The 17,963-nt window shown below is 37.5% G+C and overlaps 1 protein-coding gene and 1 long non-coding RNA gene across 6 annotated transcripts in view; one reads left to right on the top strand and one right to left on the bottom strand.

Annotated features, from left to right (window-relative positions):
* The window catches only part of LOC146400834 (uncharacterized), a 421,507-nt gene that overhangs the window by 223,504 nt on the left and 180,040 nt on the right, over positions 1 to 17,963 (bottom strand). The gene's annotated exons all lie outside the window — the stretch shown is intronic.
* The window catches only part of LOC100513296 (transmembrane protease serine 11F), an 87,917-nt gene that overhangs the window by 64,519 nt on the left and 5,435 nt on the right, over positions 1 to 17,963 (top strand). For all 5 annotated transcript variants that reach the window (XM_021101393.2, XM_084972405.1, XM_084972406.1 and 2 more), the window contains 6 exons: positions 1,734 to 1,801; positions 3,726 to 3,889; positions 5,924 to 5,962; positions 9,757 to 9,958; positions 13,660 to 13,919; positions 14,812 to 14,954. In XM_021101393.2, coding sequence (XP_020957052.1) covers positions 1,734 to 1,801; positions 3,726 to 3,889; positions 5,924 to 5,962; positions 9,757 to 9,958; positions 13,660 to 13,919; positions 14,812 to 14,954 — 876 coding nt within the window. The remainder of the gene's footprint in view (positions 1 to 1,733; positions 1,802 to 3,725; positions 3,890 to 5,923; positions 5,963 to 9,756; positions 9,959 to 13,659; positions 13,920 to 14,811; positions 14,955 to 17,963) is intronic.

Here is a 17,963-nt window from a genome sequence, read left to right as displayed (position 1 = left end):
AACAACTAAACCAGTGTGATCACTGCTATAATAGAATCAAATATGAGATGCTGGGGTGGCCCAAATAAAGAAGTGTTCAACTTTGTTTGAGCAAGGCAAGTCAAAGATAGCGTAGCTGTCGCTGGAGAATAACAGAACTGTCACTGAAGAAATCTGCCTGAGAAACAAAGTATAGCGTAGGAAGAGGGAAATGAACGTGCAAAGTTGTAGACGTGTGAACCAGTCCAGAGGGATGAGGAAAGAGCAGGTAATTCAGTGGAGAAGAGAACAGGCCTTGAAGATAAGGGTGGGGGAAGGCAAATAAAGGATGAGGTTGTGGAGCTCTCAATGAACGAAACATTGAGTCTCAGGCAGGAGTCTATGTCCTCAGATTTGTTCATCAGAGGCATCATCCTGGCTGCTGCACTGAGGTGGATAAGGTGAGGGGAGGCAAGAGGGCAGAACCACATAAACATGCCAGTGAAGGGACCACTGCAAAGGCCCAAGCATGAAATTCGATGGAGATGATTTTAGGCCACAGCAGTGGGGTTGAAGAAGAAATGCAGGTTCAGTATTCAGGAGGTAAAATCTACTGAGCCCTGTTACTAATTTAGAGGAGTCAGGGAGAGGGCAGGATCTCATGAGGAGGGAGGCAGTATGCCCTCTTCTCAGAGGAGGTAGGGATTGGGGGTCAAGGTTTACCCAGAAAGTGGACTTAATTAAATTTATGAGGGCCTTCCATTTCTGCTTGTAACTCTCAGGCCAGTGCTGTTGTTGTTGTTTGTTTCTTTAAGGCAGTACCTCAGCTGTCTTTTGGGAATCAGATCCCTTAAGGAAATCAGTTCACTGAACATCCAAAATCCTTCAATGGTTCAGACTGGAAAACCTGAGGAGTCAAAGGCTGACAGTAAGCAGTGTGGTGAAACCAGAGAGATGACCAACAAGCGCAGGGGTCAAGTCAGAGCACAGATGCTGCTACATATTATGTCAAATGCTCTTGCCATGGGATAGTCATTTAAGAAATCAACCAACTGATACCAATAGTGGACTAAATGCCATATTCAAGAATAAGACAAACGTAGGGTGAGTTTTCTTAAAATCGAGGAATGCTTCCTTAAAAAATAGCAGATACTTTACCTCATTTGACAATAGTCAAAATGAACATTATCAACAGTCTTTAATATGCCAGGCAAGGTATGAAATATCTGATAGATATTATTTCATTTAAGCCTTAAAACAACTCTATGAGGTAGATAATGCTGTTGTCTCATTTTACAGAGGTTTAGCAAAATCAAACTCTTTTTTTTTTTTTTGTCTTTTTTTGCTATTTCTGGGGCCACTCCCGCGGCATATGGAAGTTCCCAGGCTAGGGGTCCAATCGGAGCTGTAGCCACCGGCCTACGCCAAAGCCACAGCAACGCAGGATCCGAGCCGCGTCTGCAACCTACACACAGCTCACAGCAACGCCGGATCATTAACCCACTGAGCAAGGGCAGGGACTGAACCCGCAACCTCATGGTTCCTAGTCGGATTCGTTAACCACTGTGCCACAACGGGAACTCCTCAAACAATTTTGATGAGGTTTTCCAGCTTTACAAGGATCAGAACCTGGTTTAGTCTTACCACAGTAAATAATCAGTTCACAACTCTGGGAATAAACCAAAATCCTTATCTTGCCTCAAGTTTCCTGATAGGACAAGAACACTTTTCTTAAGACTAATAGTTACTTTAAATTTTTATTTTTTTCTATTCAGATGTCTAGGATATTTCGAAATTCTTCTGGAGAGGGTCGGTTTATCAAATCTCATGTCATCAAATTGAGGTATGTAACCTTAGTTAGCAACTTCAAACCAGTGCCAGGAAGAAGCATTTGATCAACACAATTGCTCAGCAGCCCTAAGCAAATCATTACAGGAACACCAAGATTCCACAAGGCCTGAGCTGCCCCACTTATGCTGCCTACCTATTTCCCAATCATGGGAGAAAGATATAGAGTACTCCATGACAAGAGAAAATGTCATCCATTAGAAGTTCTTTTTAAAAGGATACTCTGCAAAAGAAACAAGAAAAAAAGAGGAAGAGAGGGGCAACCCTGGGTGTCAGGGTGTCAGTAGAATTTATGCCAGTACTTTCTGATTGCCCTAACTTTAAGCTTACCAACAACCAGACTATGATTTTCTCTGCAATAAGGTTTTCAAGATCATTGCATTTTTATTATTTCTAATGTCTTTTCATTTTTTAATGGTTTGATAAAAGGTAATATACTTAAATTGAACATACTTGTCAGAGATGAAAATAAATGTTTAGAATCCATCCTGAATATGCTTTTTATAGAATGTCCCAAAGGCTTGGCATTTATCGGAATAATATATCTTCTTTTCTACCTATTTTGATGAAAGCGTTTAAAAAAATTTTTGTGGCTCTCAATCAATATACAGTTATAACCATCTTATACTACCATCAAGATATATAGATACATACATACATACATACATATAGGAGTTCCCATTGTGGCTCAGTGCTAATGAACCCAACTAGTATCCATGAGGACATGGGTTCAATCCCTTGCCTCGCTCAGTGGTTTAAGGATCCAGCATTGCCATGAGCTGTGGTGTAAGTTGCAGACACGGCTCAGATATGGTGTTGCTGTGGCTGTGGTGTAGGCTTGCAGCTGTAGCTCTGATTCACCTCCTAGACTGAGAACTTCTATATGCCATGGGTGAGGCCCTAAAGAGACAAAAAATAATAATATATATGTATTATATATATAATTTATATAATTGTGTGTGTATATATGTGTGTATGTGTGTGTGTGTGTACATACAAAATGGTAAATACACATATGATTAAGGAGCCTATGCCTTTTCTTTCCCTCTCTCCCCCCTACTTTTCTTCCTTCCTTCCTCCTTTCCTTCATTTCTCCTCCCACCACTCTCCCTTTTCCCCCCTTCCTTCCTTCTTTCTTTATACATTTCAAATTAAATTTATTCTCAAAAGGAAACTAGAAGACTTTCTAGACCTATTCATTATAGTGTAAATTTATATACTTGAACTTATCAAATGATTTCCTTCTGTAACTGTTAATAATCCATGCATCAAATATGTGGTAGCTGACTACCAAACCCCAGAATACCAACGGCCTGACACAATATTTATTTCATTTCGATGGTACAATCCAAACAGTCAGAAGTGGCAGAGGGGATGTAGGTGTTGACTGGGATTGCGGAATGGAATTTCCCACCGATGCTTCCAGACCTGGCTGTTAAATACGGCAAAGAGCAAGCCCAGGGGATGGTACAGGGGCTTTCAAGGACCAGGTCTGTGATTAGAGAACATTGTTTCTTCTCACACTCCACTGTCTAGGATTCACTACAGAGTTTCCGTAAACTGTAAGGAAGGCTAGGAAATGAAATCTAGCTCTTGCTCAGCAAGCAAAGGTAACTGGGTTGGTGACCACGAAGCACTGCTTCTGCCATGCTACCACTGAAAAATAAAGGCCTTGGTTACAACTTTGGCTCAGGATGCCTTAAAAAATAAATCATTTAAGTGCATGTTGAGCATGATTTCATAAGCATCTTTTCCTCCCACAACCTCCTCTAGACTATAACCAAGGAGAGAGAACAATGTTTTTCCAGTTGCGTATCTTAGCTGGTATTCCTAGAGATAATTTAGAAATCCAATATACATATATGCCATTCATTATGTTTCTTTCTTTTTCTCTATTTATCTGTTTTTTTGCTCTTCAGTCCAGAAAAAAACGGTGTGAACATTCTTATGGTGCTCGTGTTTCGATACCCATCTACTGACAACACTGAGCGAATCAGGAAAAAAATTGAAAGGATTTTATATCAAACTATGAAGACGAAACAGTTGCCTCTGACTATAAACAAACCATCATTTACACTTACATGTAAGTCCATCTTTATGGTTCCCTTCTCTCCCAATACTCTGTATTTTTCATAAAAATTTAGGTCAATGTATTCTCTCATTTCAAGAATTCACCCTTAATGAACATATATCAAGATGGAATAAAACTAAAATAAAATTCACTGCGAGGCAAGTTGATTTTTTTTTTCCTATTTGACTTAGACACCCCTATGTGTTTAAAATCCGCCCCCCCCCCCAATTATCATTTGGATCTTAGAAAAAAGCATGAAAGGATAGGTATTATTTTCACCATTTTCAAGAAGCTGAAACTCAAGGAAGATGTCAGACATGGGAAGAGCAAGCCTTGGGGACGGAGCTAAAGTTCAGGTATTCTGACTCCCAGAGGTCAGTTCTGGGGGTTAGTGTCTATAGTATTGAAAAAAAAGAGACATCTTTATGAAGGCTGATCCCTGCTGCAAGAACCATGGACATGAACTTTAAAAAGGTTCTCTACCTTATTCCAGTTTAAAGCGATTAGTCATCTCCTCATTGATTTCTCATAACACAAACTCAGGAAGGTTTATTTTCCCCTCAGTGTGGAAGAAAATGAAGTCCAAAAGATTACAAAACTAAAACTACCTCACAGCTAGTTGGAATACAAACTGAGGCCTGTTTTTCTATGCCAACCCATAATTAGAAAAAAGCAGACTAATGTGTTTCAAATAAGATTGTGAGTACCAAGGTTGGGGATTGTGTCTTTTTATTTTCTAACAGCTCCCCCTAAATTCTAGCACATGTCTCATAGGTATTTATCAGGTATTCCAACTCTGTCCATTGCTTCTGTTTAAGTATGTCCACAGAAGTTATTTCTGATTTTTTTAATTACTCAATGAATTTTATTACATTTATAGTTGTACAATGATCATCACAACCCAATTCAGTTACTTCTGATTTAATACCAAAAAGTAAGGTTTTCCCTTTAGACCTAGAGTCTTTTCCTCTCCCAGCAGCCATGAATTTAAAAAATAGATTACCTAAACTTAATTTTTCAGTTGTTAGGAATCAGGAAAATCTTTTAAATACATTTTGAGATAGAATGACAACTTCTTTATGTAGTAATCAGAAATAATAAAGAGGATGGTGTCCACCTTTTCTTCTAATCAATTACATCCCGAAGAAAAATGTGACATTTTCCAGCACCCTATAAAAGGTAATCTCAAACTAAATCTCAATTCCTGATAATATAATTGTCCCTAATAAATGATTATATAAGCAAAAGTAAAATACCCACCACAAAAATGTTGAAATTTTAGAGTTCCTTATTTTACAATTTTTAAAAATAATTTTTCAGCTTTCTTGGTCATATGTACTGAGTTTAATTATAAAGGTTTTAAAATCGAAATAACTATACTCCATGACTATCCTTGATAATCAAAATTCCACCACGTACATTTTCTTCTGTCACATACATAACTTGCATTAAATAAAGAAAAGTGAAATATCCAGGAAACCTCTAATAGGATTTGGGGCTCAAGGCCCTCTTATGGGAAAGTCAGTGTTCCTGAGGAAAATGATCATATGCTTTTCTACTTTCTCTCTAACAACAACAAAAAAAAACCACCAAAGTACCCAAAATCCAATGAAACTGAGCTTGAACAAACACAGGGTTATTTATATATCATTTGGTTATGAAAAATCTCTTGCAATATGGATGTTATAGATAAGCATTCCCTAGAGTAACCATATGAACAAAATCACATGAAAATAGGAACATAGGAGTTCCCATCGTGGCTCAGTGGTTATCAAATCCGACTAGGAACCATGAGATTGCGGGTTCGATCCCTGGCCTTGCTCAGTGGGTTAAGGATCCGGCGTTGCTATGAGCTGTGGTGTAGGTTGCAGACACGGCTCAGATCCTGTGTTGCTGTGGCTCTGGCGTAGGCCAGCGGCTATGGCTCTGATTCAACCCCTAGTCTGGGAACCTCCATATTCTGTGGGAGTGGCCCAAGAAATGGCAAAAAAAAAAAAAAAAGGAACATATTCTTCCACCAACTAATTCATATTTTGTTTATTTCAGCTATTGACCGCAAAAAGATGAGGAATCTACTCAAGAGCCGTAAGTTCCAAAGCCCGCAATTAACTGTCTAAGTCATAGCAAAGATAATGAATAAAAGCCACAGAAAGTTAGGATAGAATTTACCAAGTTTTTTTAAGGAGGTAAAACTGATATAATATTAGTTTTAAAGATACAACATAATTATTTGATATTTGTATAAACTACAAACTGATCACCATAGTAGTACTAAACATTTTTTTCTGTTTGTAAACCATTTAGTATTTTTATTATTGTTGATATTTAAGACATTTAAATTTTTTAATTTCCACCAAATACAATTTTTAGATTTGCAACTTACAGAATGTGGTAAAAATTTACATAATATTTGTTATAACATATGTAATTATATTTATAACATCCTATTTTAATATTTTAATTACTTATCTTTTAATGTTCTCTCACAATTCAGGAGAGTGTTCTTAAATGTTAACCAATGATATATTTTCCTTTAAAAATTTTCAGTTTTCTTTCATTTTTGTTGAAATACATGGTATGTACATTTTCTGCACCCCCAACCCCATATTGGTACATATTTACGGTCTTTTGTGAACAAATACATGTCCATTAAAAATGTTGTAAGGACACTAACAAAATGAGGATTCTCTATTTGTAACATGCAAATATCATCAATATTCTTTCTTTTTTTCTTCTCATTTATGTTTTCTGGTTTTGGTAAATATTTTTCTTCCATCGTATCCCATCTTTTCCTATAATACACATTTTGCTGTCATTTATATCTTGTTGCCTGACTTTATGTTTGTTAAATTCATATATCAATCTTTATTTCTTTGTTAACAAACTCGAGGATAAAGCAAGAACTATGAATAATGAATTTCTTCTCAATCTCAATTTTCCAATCTTTATTAAATAACTTCATAATTTTACTTATTAATCTTTACTCTATTAATATTTTTTCAAAACATGTTCCAATTTATCCCAACAGTTATAATTATTTACCATCACTAAAGAATCTTGTTATACTTTTACTATTTCCCATTCTTGATTTAGATTCACTTTTTCACTTGCTAAACTGTATTTTCAAGTTACTTTTAAACAAGAAAATTATAGAGATGCTATATTTTCTGAGAACTTGATTATGTCAAAATTTCTTTCCATTTCCTTTATCTCAATGTTTTATAGGATTACTGGATCATAAAATTTCCCAAATAATCATATACACATTATCCCACTTTCTTTTAGTGTTTTTTATTATAGAGTAGAAGCCTAAGGCTGATGTGATGTTATTCTTAGGTAGGTTATCTTTTTGGTTTCTGGATGAAGGTAGGAAATCTTTATCCTATAACTTTTTTTTTTTTTTTTGCCATGAGATCTAGATATGGTTGTATTTGGCACTAAACTTTGGGACACTGTGAGCATTTTCAATATGTACACTATTTTATTTTCTCATTCTGGAAAAAATGTTCTTCTATAAATGTGATGATTGACTCTGTTCTGATTGTTTTTTCCCTTCCTCAGGAACACAAATGCTTTATAATCTGAATGTCCATTTCCTGCTCTCCATGTCCGCCATTATTTCTAGTTCCAGGTCACATTATTTCCTTCTGCATCCTGAATGATCTCATCAGATCTATCCTCCTGAAAACCACTTATCTCATATGTCTGATGACACTTTTACTCCTTACTTCTTCTCTGTGGAATTTGTGTTTTTTATAACATTTCAGTGATTTTTTTTTGTATTTTCTTTAATGAAAGACAATTCTTTTGCTATGTATACACCTTTCATGGTATATTTTCCCTGTATGCTTTCCTACTTTTGTTTTATTAAGGTCATGTTTTCTTGCATAGCTTTCCTGATACCAAGCACATGTTCAGAAATTTTTTTGAGGAAAACTTTCAGAGATATGTCCATCTTCTGTGTTTATGTATCATCTAATTTAGAGGTCCTTAACCATGCTGCATAGTTAGATGCGAGATTAAATTCTGATCTAGAATATATGAAAACTACATCACCTACCCACTTTAGGGCATCACCAGCTCCAGCATTCACTGGTGCCAGAGCTCTTTCTTTCTCTGTTTAAATTGCTTTTCATGAGTACATTCTTGGGGCTATAACAAAATATCTTAGACTGAGTAGTTTATAAACAGTAGAAAAATACTGCTCACAGTGCTGGAGGCTGGAAGTCTGAGATCAGGGTGCCAGCATGGTCAGGTGAGGGACCGCTTCCAACTCACAGACCTCTTACCATATATGCAAATGGAAGAAGGGGCTAGGGATCCCTCTGCAGACTATATAAGGCACTAATCCCACTCATGAGAGTACCACTCTCATGAATCAAGCATCTCTGGAAGATTTCACCTACTAATTCCACCACCATGAAGGGTTAGGATTCTGGCTATAAATTTGGGAGGGTATGCTCAACTATTACATGAAATAACCATATATTCATAGAGCTTCTCATCTTTCCTGTGTCCCTAGATAGGACCATGTTTCGGGCATTGTGGCTTCTGAATACACACATAGAGAAAAGAGTTCATGGGTCACAACTGGTTGCTTCAAACGATAGTTTCTGCTTGCTAGGGACAGGAGCAATGTAGATTTCCTGGACTGGTGAATCACAACAGTGATCCAATGGCTTTGTCAGACTTCTTGGGGTTTTCCACATAGCTCAGGTTCAGGGATATAGCTTATGTAGTACAAGAAGTCGTTTTCTAAACCAGCCCACTGAATATAGCAGTTTCTGAAAATTACTACCAGAATTAATAGCGTTTTCTTACCTTGACTTAACTTTTAATGCTTTTACTCCTTTTGCCTTTGAACAATACCATAGACTCAAATTTTTTATCTGAAATATGAGGATAATAATATTTAACACAGAGTTGTAAAAATTAAAGAAAATATATGTAACACTATGTACAGGGTCTGACCCATAACTAGTAAACATTATTTTTATTATTGTTACTTTCATGCTTATTTTAAGGGGAAGTTGAGAAAGGGAATTTTAGGCACTACTGATCTGGTACCATATTAACCTAGAAACTCCATTTGCTCAATTTTATGGTCACCTTATGCTATTTAACCCTAAGGAAATTATGATGAATTGGTAAATATTATTTCAGGCAACAATTTTTACCTGTTTCTGAATAAAACTCCTTTTAAAAAAACTTGCATTCTTGTATAAAAATATAAGTAATTAAAAGGTACATAAATAAAGTACCTTAACACACTTTCACATATTTATTTAAGGTTGACTTGAAGTCTAATCAATTGAAGGTTCATTATCAGGGAATCATAAATCTTTTTTAAAAAACTACTCTTTTAAGTTTTAGAAAAGAAAAAAAAATTCTTAAAAAAAAGAATTTTAAGACTGTTAAAATTCAGGGCTTTTCAAAGACAATATACCAATTCACATTCAGGCAGAATCATGACCTACATTCAGTGCTGGGCTCTCAATAATAAGAATACCAGCATTGATGCGGATCCTTCAAATTTTACATCCAGCTCTGTCACCAGCTGGGGGACCTCTAGTAATTTATATTCTCTTTCCAGGGCTGAGTTTTCTCACTTGAAATGTATTTTGCTGTAAGTGTATCTAAAACACTTAGCAGAGGATCTATACATTTTTGATGCTCAATGAATTATAGGTTGTTAGCCTATCACTTCTAATAGGATCAGAAGGACTCCTATAGAATAATCCCAGAGACTAAGTGCTGGGAATGTGTTAAAGACTAGCAGGTGCAATGGACTGTCTAAGGATCTGCTGCCAACACAAATCTGAATGTGCTCTTTTTTCCCTCCTTTTCATGAAAAGAAGCTAATGATATTTCTCTGACAGGCTGTGGAATAAGGATGACATCTTCATATATGCCATTATTAGCATTCTCTTCTACTGAAAGGATTGTCCAAGGAAGGAAAACTTCCATGGAAGGAGAGTGGCCATGGCAAGCCAGCCTCCAGCTCAAAGGCAAGGGCCACCAGTGCGGAGCCAGCCTCATCAGTAACACGTGGATGCTCACAGCAGCTCACTGCTTCCGCAAGTAAGTTCTGTGAGTCTTCTTTACTATTATTAATTACCATCAATTTAGTGTTTGGGGAGAGTTCAATCTCATCAGCTTATCTTCTGCCTCATTATGGATGGACCCTGTCCCTTAAATGCATTATGATTGCTCTTTGCCCCAATTATATTCAGCCCTTCGCCCTTCCCCCAGTGTCTATCATGTTGCATTTGCATCACTCTTGTGGCTCTTACCGTGTATTTTCTTGTAGCATCATGGTACTAGTGTGATCTTTCCTACTATATCATAAATTATTTTAGTGTAAAGACTGACTATACTTGTAACAAGTTTAAACTCTTCCACATATTCAAGGAGAAAAATTCAGCTACTTCTGGGTTTTGTTTTGTTTTTTTAGTTATTCCATCTATCCTCTAACTAGCATCATCTACCATCACTTTGTAAACAAGAAAAAAATCAAAGGTGTCACTCTTGAAGCTCTCCCTTCTAAATGTGTTACCTAAAAGCCACGTGGGTTTATGTGGACCAGAAAGGTGTGCAGATGGTGGGAAAGACATGCCAACCTGTATCACTACCCTCCCAGTATGGAAGACTGGTCATATGCCACCCAAAAGGTGCTCTGCGCTTGGGCTTTCACAGTTGTAGCTCTAAAGACTCCACTGCATCACTTCACATACACAGATACACACAGTCAAGCTACTGCCCCAGGAGACGCCCTGATCCACACAATCTTTCCTCCCTGAGGTTTCACCAGTAGGATGCAGAAAGTTTTTTCCTGTTAAACCCTCCAAAGATAAAAGCTCTGAATAAAGCCCTGGCCATTGTCACTGTTCACACACCCTTTCGGAGGAAACTATGGTCATTGAGTCTAGGAGGAACTTGATCATCCTTCTAAGGGTAATACCCAAATTGTTCCAAGATGCCTACACCTTTATTCATGGAACAAACATGTAATGAGAATGACCTAATGAATTTAAGGTAATTGTCACTGTGTCATGAAAGAAGTGAAAAGGGACTCATTTTATATATTTACAATCCCAGAAATAACTAGTACCATGCCTTAGGTAAATTTGAGTCTCACTAGTTTTTCAAGACTTGATTTTTTTTCATGTTCACATAATCTTCTAATGTGCACACTTGTTTTTGGGAGTGTCATCTATTTTAGTTTATAACTGATCTTTGCTTACATAAATTTAAAATAAATAACCCAGAATGGCAATGTATTTAGTAAAGAACAGAAGCTGTAATGACTGAGCTACATACTCCAGCAGGTGTAGTGCGATCTCTGTGTTGGCAGGCTTACACAGCGATTGGCCATTGGGTTTTTGATAAAATAAAAGTAACTGAACTTAAAAGAAACCATGGTGATATTATGAGGATGGAAATAAATTCAAGAGAGAAAAGTAGGAGAAGGATTGGATGCAGTGAGCTTAGACACCACTTTCAAGGAGTTTTTAAAATGAATGGGAGGAGAGGAACTCCAGTCATGACTCAGCGATAACAAACCCTTCTTATATCCATGAGGATGTGGGTTCAATCCCTGGCCTCGCTCAGTGGGTTAAGGATTGCCACGAGCTGTGCCATAGGACGTGACTCGGATCCCGCATTGCTGGGGCTGTGGCATAGGCCAGCAGCTGCAGCTCTGATTCAACCACTAGCTTGGGAACTTCCATATGCTGTGGGTGTGGCTCTTAAAAAAAATAAAAGACAAAAAAAAATAAATGGGAGCAGAGAAATTTGACATTTGGGGGTAACTGTGGACTCAAGGAAAGGATTTTGTTAAGATATGAGACATGTAATAGTATTTTTTACATTAATAATAATAATAATAAAAGAGTTGAGAATGGTTATGATCCTGGAGATAAAGGGTTCAATTCTGCAGGGGATATAATTACAAATAATTGTATAATGAAGTGTACTGTTGTGAAAGAAAAATACAGGATTCATTAAAGACAATATCACAATTATCCAAATACTTTAAAATTTTTTATTTTTTTCCCTATAGAAATAGTATATTTAAAAAAAAAATTTGTTTAGGACAATTAGTACCTTGATGTCCGTAAAAAATGACCCCAGTCTTTGTGAAACAAAGTGTGTGGGGGAAAGTTCTTGATAGGCTATCATGAGACCTAGGTCATCTCTTTCTGACACTATCCAGCTGAAAATGTTACTCTCCTGGGCAAGCCATTTAACTTCTGAGTCTGTGTTCTTACCTACAAAGCATGCTGCCCTGTGCCTATTATTCAAGGTTTCCTCTCTGGTTGACAATCCGGGAAGAGATGGCTATTTCCTGCTTTGCCTGCTCAATTAGTTTACAAGCTCCTTAAGGACAGAAGTCACATTTGTCTTCATAGCTTCCAGAATTCATTTCAAATGAATGCTTCAGCCCTAAGATTCCTGCTTTGAATAAAATCTTCCTTTAAAGTATAAATAAATAAGACAACTCAGAAGCCTTCCCAGTATCCCAAGCCCGAGGCTCTGCCTGCCCACCCCTGGAGCAGTGCAGACTCCTTTGAAAACTGCTGATCTTTTAGGTTGTTCATTACACTTAAAAGTTCATGATTCACCAACACGGTAATCCTGCATGAACAAGGAAATTCCCTTTTTGAATTCTCTTCTGTGTGATTTCCTTCTACATAATTTTCCTTTCCACAGAGAATGTCAAGTTTCTATAAATTTCTAGTCTTTTTTTTTTTTTTAAGGCCACACCCATGGCATATGGAAGTTCCCAGGCTAGGGGTCGAATCAGAGCTGTAGCCACCGGCCTATACCACAGCCACAACAATACCAGATCCAAGGCGTGCCTTCAACCTGCACCACAGCTCATGACAATGCTGGATCCTTAACCCACTGAGCGAGGTAGGGGTTGAACCTGCGTCCTCATGGATACTAGTCAGATCCACAAGGGGAACTCCCTCTAGTCATTCTTGATGGGGCTAATTAAACAAAGAAGGAACTGGGCTTTATAGAAGAATCAGGAAGTAAAGAGATGACAGGAGGAGACAGAATTAGCTTGGGATGCATCCTCATGGTGGAGAAAAGCACCTGTGTTAAGGGAGAGCCTCCAAAGTAGTACAAGGGACTAAGCAGCAATTCAAAGGGTGGTGGGAGCAAACTGACATTCAATCCGGGCTGTGAGCCCTGAGCCCTGGGGCAGGGAATGGGCATTGGGTAAAGAAACAATCCCATGTATGCATGAGGACTTATAAAGCAGAGAGTTACACTTTGTCTCAAAGATCAAGGTACGACCCAGTAAACAAGACAGGTGACTCATAAAATAAGAGTAGATGGAGTGTCTGAGACAGAGGGAAAATGCCTCTCGGAGTGCCTAATATCTGAAACAAATCAAAATTAATTTCTATGTATTTCATTGAAATAAGAGAATAAATTGAAGAGTTTCTAATAAAGAATTAAAATTTTAGAAATTAATTGTATAGCACCCATTACTATTATTATTCTAAATACAGCATGGAATCACATTCAACTACTGCATGTAAAGTAAGTATGTAAAATATTTTTAAGGGCTTTCATACTCTGATATGTATCATCAATAGTTTTATCCTATTTTTTCTGTAAGGTTACCAACTGCAAATTCTCTCACCATAGGGATTTTTCAGTAGCATAATCCCAATAGTTGGGGAGAATATAGTCTCAATCTTTTGTAAAGGCTATAGTTAAACATCAAAAATCTTACGCTTTATTTACTTATTTATTTATTTTTGCAGAAATAAAGATCCAAGTCAATGGATTGTTACTTTTGGTACAACCATAACACCACCTGCGGTGCAAAGAAGTGTGGGAAAAATTATCATTCATGAAAATTACCATCAAGAAACAAATGAAAATGACATTGCTTTGGCTCAGCTTGCTACCCGTGTTGAGTTTTCAAATGTAGTTCAGAGAGTTTGTCTTCCTGATTCATCCATAAAGTTGCCACCTAAAACAAGTGTATTTGTGACAGGATTTGGCTCCATTGTAGATGATGGTGAGTTGTTCAATCTGATTTACCTGACACAGCTTTATCTTGGGATCTAATGAGCTGTCTAGGGAATAGCTCTTTAGACTTTTTATAAAAATGTCAATGCTTCTAATGTGCATGGCTCTGGGAAGAACAACATGCTGTGACTTAAAAACTAAAAGGAATTAGTTCCCTGTCCGTGAGGATTTCACAACTGATTGGAGCAGTGGTGGAAAAGGGGAGAGGTCAATAATACAGATAAAAAGAACAGACTAAACGGAGGAACAAAATGCTATAGAAGTACAAGGGAGTAAATGACCTCAAATGGTGTATTTACCAGATATAAAAATTCCTGGCTAGCATATAATTCATATGCTTTCTTTGGTTTTAATTCTTCCTAATATTAGTGAGGATATATGCTGATCATGAACATGAAAGTGTTTTGTGACTCTTTTGAAATTCATATGTGTAGTATTCCCCAAAATAACACTACAGTACAGAGTAGGGCAAATAGACATTGCAGCTTATATTCTGGTTTCTACTTCAATAGCTTTTAGAAAAACAAATGAACTCTGAGCCTCAATTTCCTTATGTGAAAAAAGTGAACCTGGATAAGATCAGTATGATGAACTGAGGAAAAAAAAAAAAAAAGGCATACACACACAATACTACATGTAGTTTTTGAGGGTTCCCATAGCTTCTGAAGATCCAGAAATACATCATAATATTGGGTCATGTATATATAAGGTTCCTTGCACGTAGACACTTATGACCCAGAAAATAAAATTAGGTAATAATTTTAATAAAAAAATCTTACACTTTTGCTTCTAGGAATATATAGTTTATGTGTCTTCCATGTCTTAGATACAGGTGTATTTGAAGATCATGTCTTTTGTTTATTCACTTGTTTGTGTAATAGGACCTACACAAAATCACCTTCGGCAGGCCAGGGTGGAAACCATAAGCACAGAAGTATGTAACAGAAAGGATGTGTATGATGGTCTGGTAACCTCAGGAATGTTATGTGCCGGATACATGGAAGGAAAAATAGATGCATGTAAGGTAAGTCCAAAATCAAGGTCAAATCTTTCAAAGGCAAGTTTCCACTAATTATTTCTAATTTTGACATATATTTTACATGGGAGAAAAAATGACATCTATCTTATTAAAGACTCAGTTTACTTAAATAAACATGATAACAAAAGTTGTTGTAAGTGTTTACTATGCCAAAACAATGCTAAGCACTTTCTACACATCATTTTATTTAATATAAGGAAATTGAAATAGGACTGTAAATTATCCCTACACCAAATTAGGAAATTAAAGTCTATTGTTCCCTATTTCTGGTTCATACAGTTACTCTTAGGCTCTATTGTTTTCTTTTGTTTTTTTTTTTTTTTTTTTGGTCTTTTTGTCTTTTTGTTGTTGTTGTTGTTGTTGTTGTTGCTGTTTCTTGGGCCGCTCCCGCGGCATATGGAGGTTCCCAGGCTAGGGGTTGAATCGGAGCTGTAGCCACCGGCCTACACCAGAGCCACAGCAACTCGGGATCCGAGCCGCGTCGGCAACCTACACCACAGCTCACGGCAACTCCGGATCGTTAACCCACTGAGCAAGGGCAGGGACCGAACCCGCAACCTCATGGTTCCTAGTTGGATTCGTTAACCACTGCGCCACGACGGAACTCCTCTATTGTTATTTTCTTAAACTAAATTGTAAGCAAAAGACAGAGAAACCTCTCCTCTGAAGACCACTTTAATCAGCTGTGTCATCATCTCCAGTGCATCTTGTTTTTATCCCCCCACCTTTGAGTCGCTCTACTTTGTCCCTCTCATTCTTTCCTGACATTGACACCTGAAACATATTTCAGCTCCATCCCAAACCCTTCAGTGTTAACACTGACCCATTTAAACGCTGGGTTCTTCGTCTCAGACCTTCTAACCTCCAGTGATCTTTACTCCACCTCAGCTGCCTGTGCCTAGGGCCACACCTTGAGCCTTGTAATCAAAAGCTGTTCCATCTCCAACAACACTAATTCCTCAAGTCTTTCTACTTAATTACCATCCTCAATCTTTTCTGCCCATTTTTCAACTACTTCTGTTTCCTTAGCCACACTCTCTGTTAGACCCCAAAGTACCAACCCTCAGCCTTCAACATACACAACCTATACGTATAGTCTTTGTGTCCCTTCTCTGTTTTATTTTTATCTTTAGCTCTTATACTATCTAATGTACAACATAGTCTCTCTAACTGGTTTGTTGTCTGTCTCTCTAACTAAATTAGAATGTAAATTCCATGAAGCCACACATTTTGGAGCACCTGTTTTATTTATTTACTGCTATATTATCAATACCTAAAACATAACCTGGGACTTCCAGTTGTGGCTCAGTGGGTTAAGGATCTGACACTGTCTCTGTGAGGATACAGGTTCAATCTCTGGCTTCACTCAGTGGGCTAAGAATCTGGCATTGCTTTGGCTGTGGCACAGGTGGCAGCTGCATTTCCTACTCAACCTCTGGCCCAGGAATTTCCATATGCTGCAGGTGCAGCTGTAAAAAGAAAAAAGTAAAAAGTAAAAAAAATAAAACAGTGCCTGGCACAAATATTTGCTGGCTGATGATCACTTTCTTCAATTTCATAGACAGCACAGCTTCTCTGCTATCTCACATTCAATTAATCTTTTCCTTAGTTCCATAATCCACTTGTCCAACTCACTGCACTATGATCATTTTTTAAACATTTTTGCTAATACCCTAAGCACACTTAATGTTCCCTGTTTCCAGTGTTTCTATCTGGCTAAGTCCCAAACCTGGAAGAATTCAATTATCCATTTCTTTCTCTGTCTGCATCCTGGAAGTCAAATGCTCCTGGAAAAAATACAGCAGAATACATGGTCCCACTATAGGTTCCAGATAACAAATATGATAACTTTACTATTTTTTGTTAGTTTTTTTCTAAGCCTACCTTTCTCTGAATTCTCCCATTTTCCATTTTCCTTAACTTCTTGTTTTTCCTGCCCCTTTATTCTCAACTGATGATTTTGTTTCCCAGTTTCCAAGGAAAAGCAGAAGTCATAAGAAGGGGTAATTTCCCCTTCTTCCCAGCACCAAGCATGCATACCTGGCTGTATCTGGACCCTTTCATCCACTTTCAGCTTAGGTCACAACAGAGAAGCTGCTTCTTCTCTGTGGCTGACCTTTTCTCTGCTCAGGTTCCTCTTCTTGTTGGCCTATGGGGAAGTTTATACTAGCAATTATGTCTTAACTCTCTCTTTTTAGAGTCAAGATTTCTCTTGTAACTAGGTCCTTCCCTATTTAGATCTCTCGCATTCAGGAAAATAGAAAAAGGCAATTCTTTTTTAACCTATATTGTCTCGTGCTAGCCTTCCATCTTGTCTCTTTACTATTAAATATTTGGGGAAATGTCTACACCCATTGTCTCGATTTTCTCACCTCCCAACTCCTCAAACTACTTCAATATGGTTTCCGCCCTATCACTTCATCAAAATCTCCCTTGCTAATGTTTTCAATGAACCACCAATAACCTTCAACAAACTTTTTGGTCTTTTTAATTTAACCCCTTAGCAGCATTTCACAATGCTTATAACTCCTTCTTTCTTAAAATATTGTCTTTCCTTGGCTTGTAATGATTTTGATCCTACATCTGTGTCTGCTCCTTCTCTGTCTCCTCTTTAGGTTCATTCTCTTAATCCCAGCCATTCTGTTAATCTATTCTATGCCTGTTTCTCTTTTCACTTTATACCTTCTCCCCAGAGAGAGTAATTCTTTGTCATAGCTTTAATTATCTTCTTTTTTGCATATATTTCATGTCTATTTTTAGCCCCAACCTCCCTTTTGATGTCCAGACTTACATATTCTCTTGCTACCTGGCAGCTCCAGCTGGGTATTTCTAAGGCCTCCCAAATTCAAATGCTGCACCTGATTCTGATCTTATTCCCCTCCACAACTGATCTTCTTCCTGTGTTTTGCATCTCTGTTTTGTTTTGTTTTTTTGTCTTTTCTGGGGCCGCACCTGTGGCATATGGAAGTTCCCAGGCTAGGGGTCTAATCAGAG

This window comes from Sus scrofa, chromosome 8 (genome assembly GCF_054392235.1).
Source record: "Sus scrofa isolate SSC_HxYL_T2T_F1_AM1 chromosome 8, Sscrofa_HxYL_maternal_Yorkshire_Landrace_v2.0, whole genome shotgun sequence".
Lineage (NCBI taxonomy): Eukaryota > Metazoa > Chordata > Mammalia > Artiodactyla > Suidae > Sus > Sus scrofa.
This window is presented reverse-complemented; position numbering and strand designations above follow the sequence as displayed.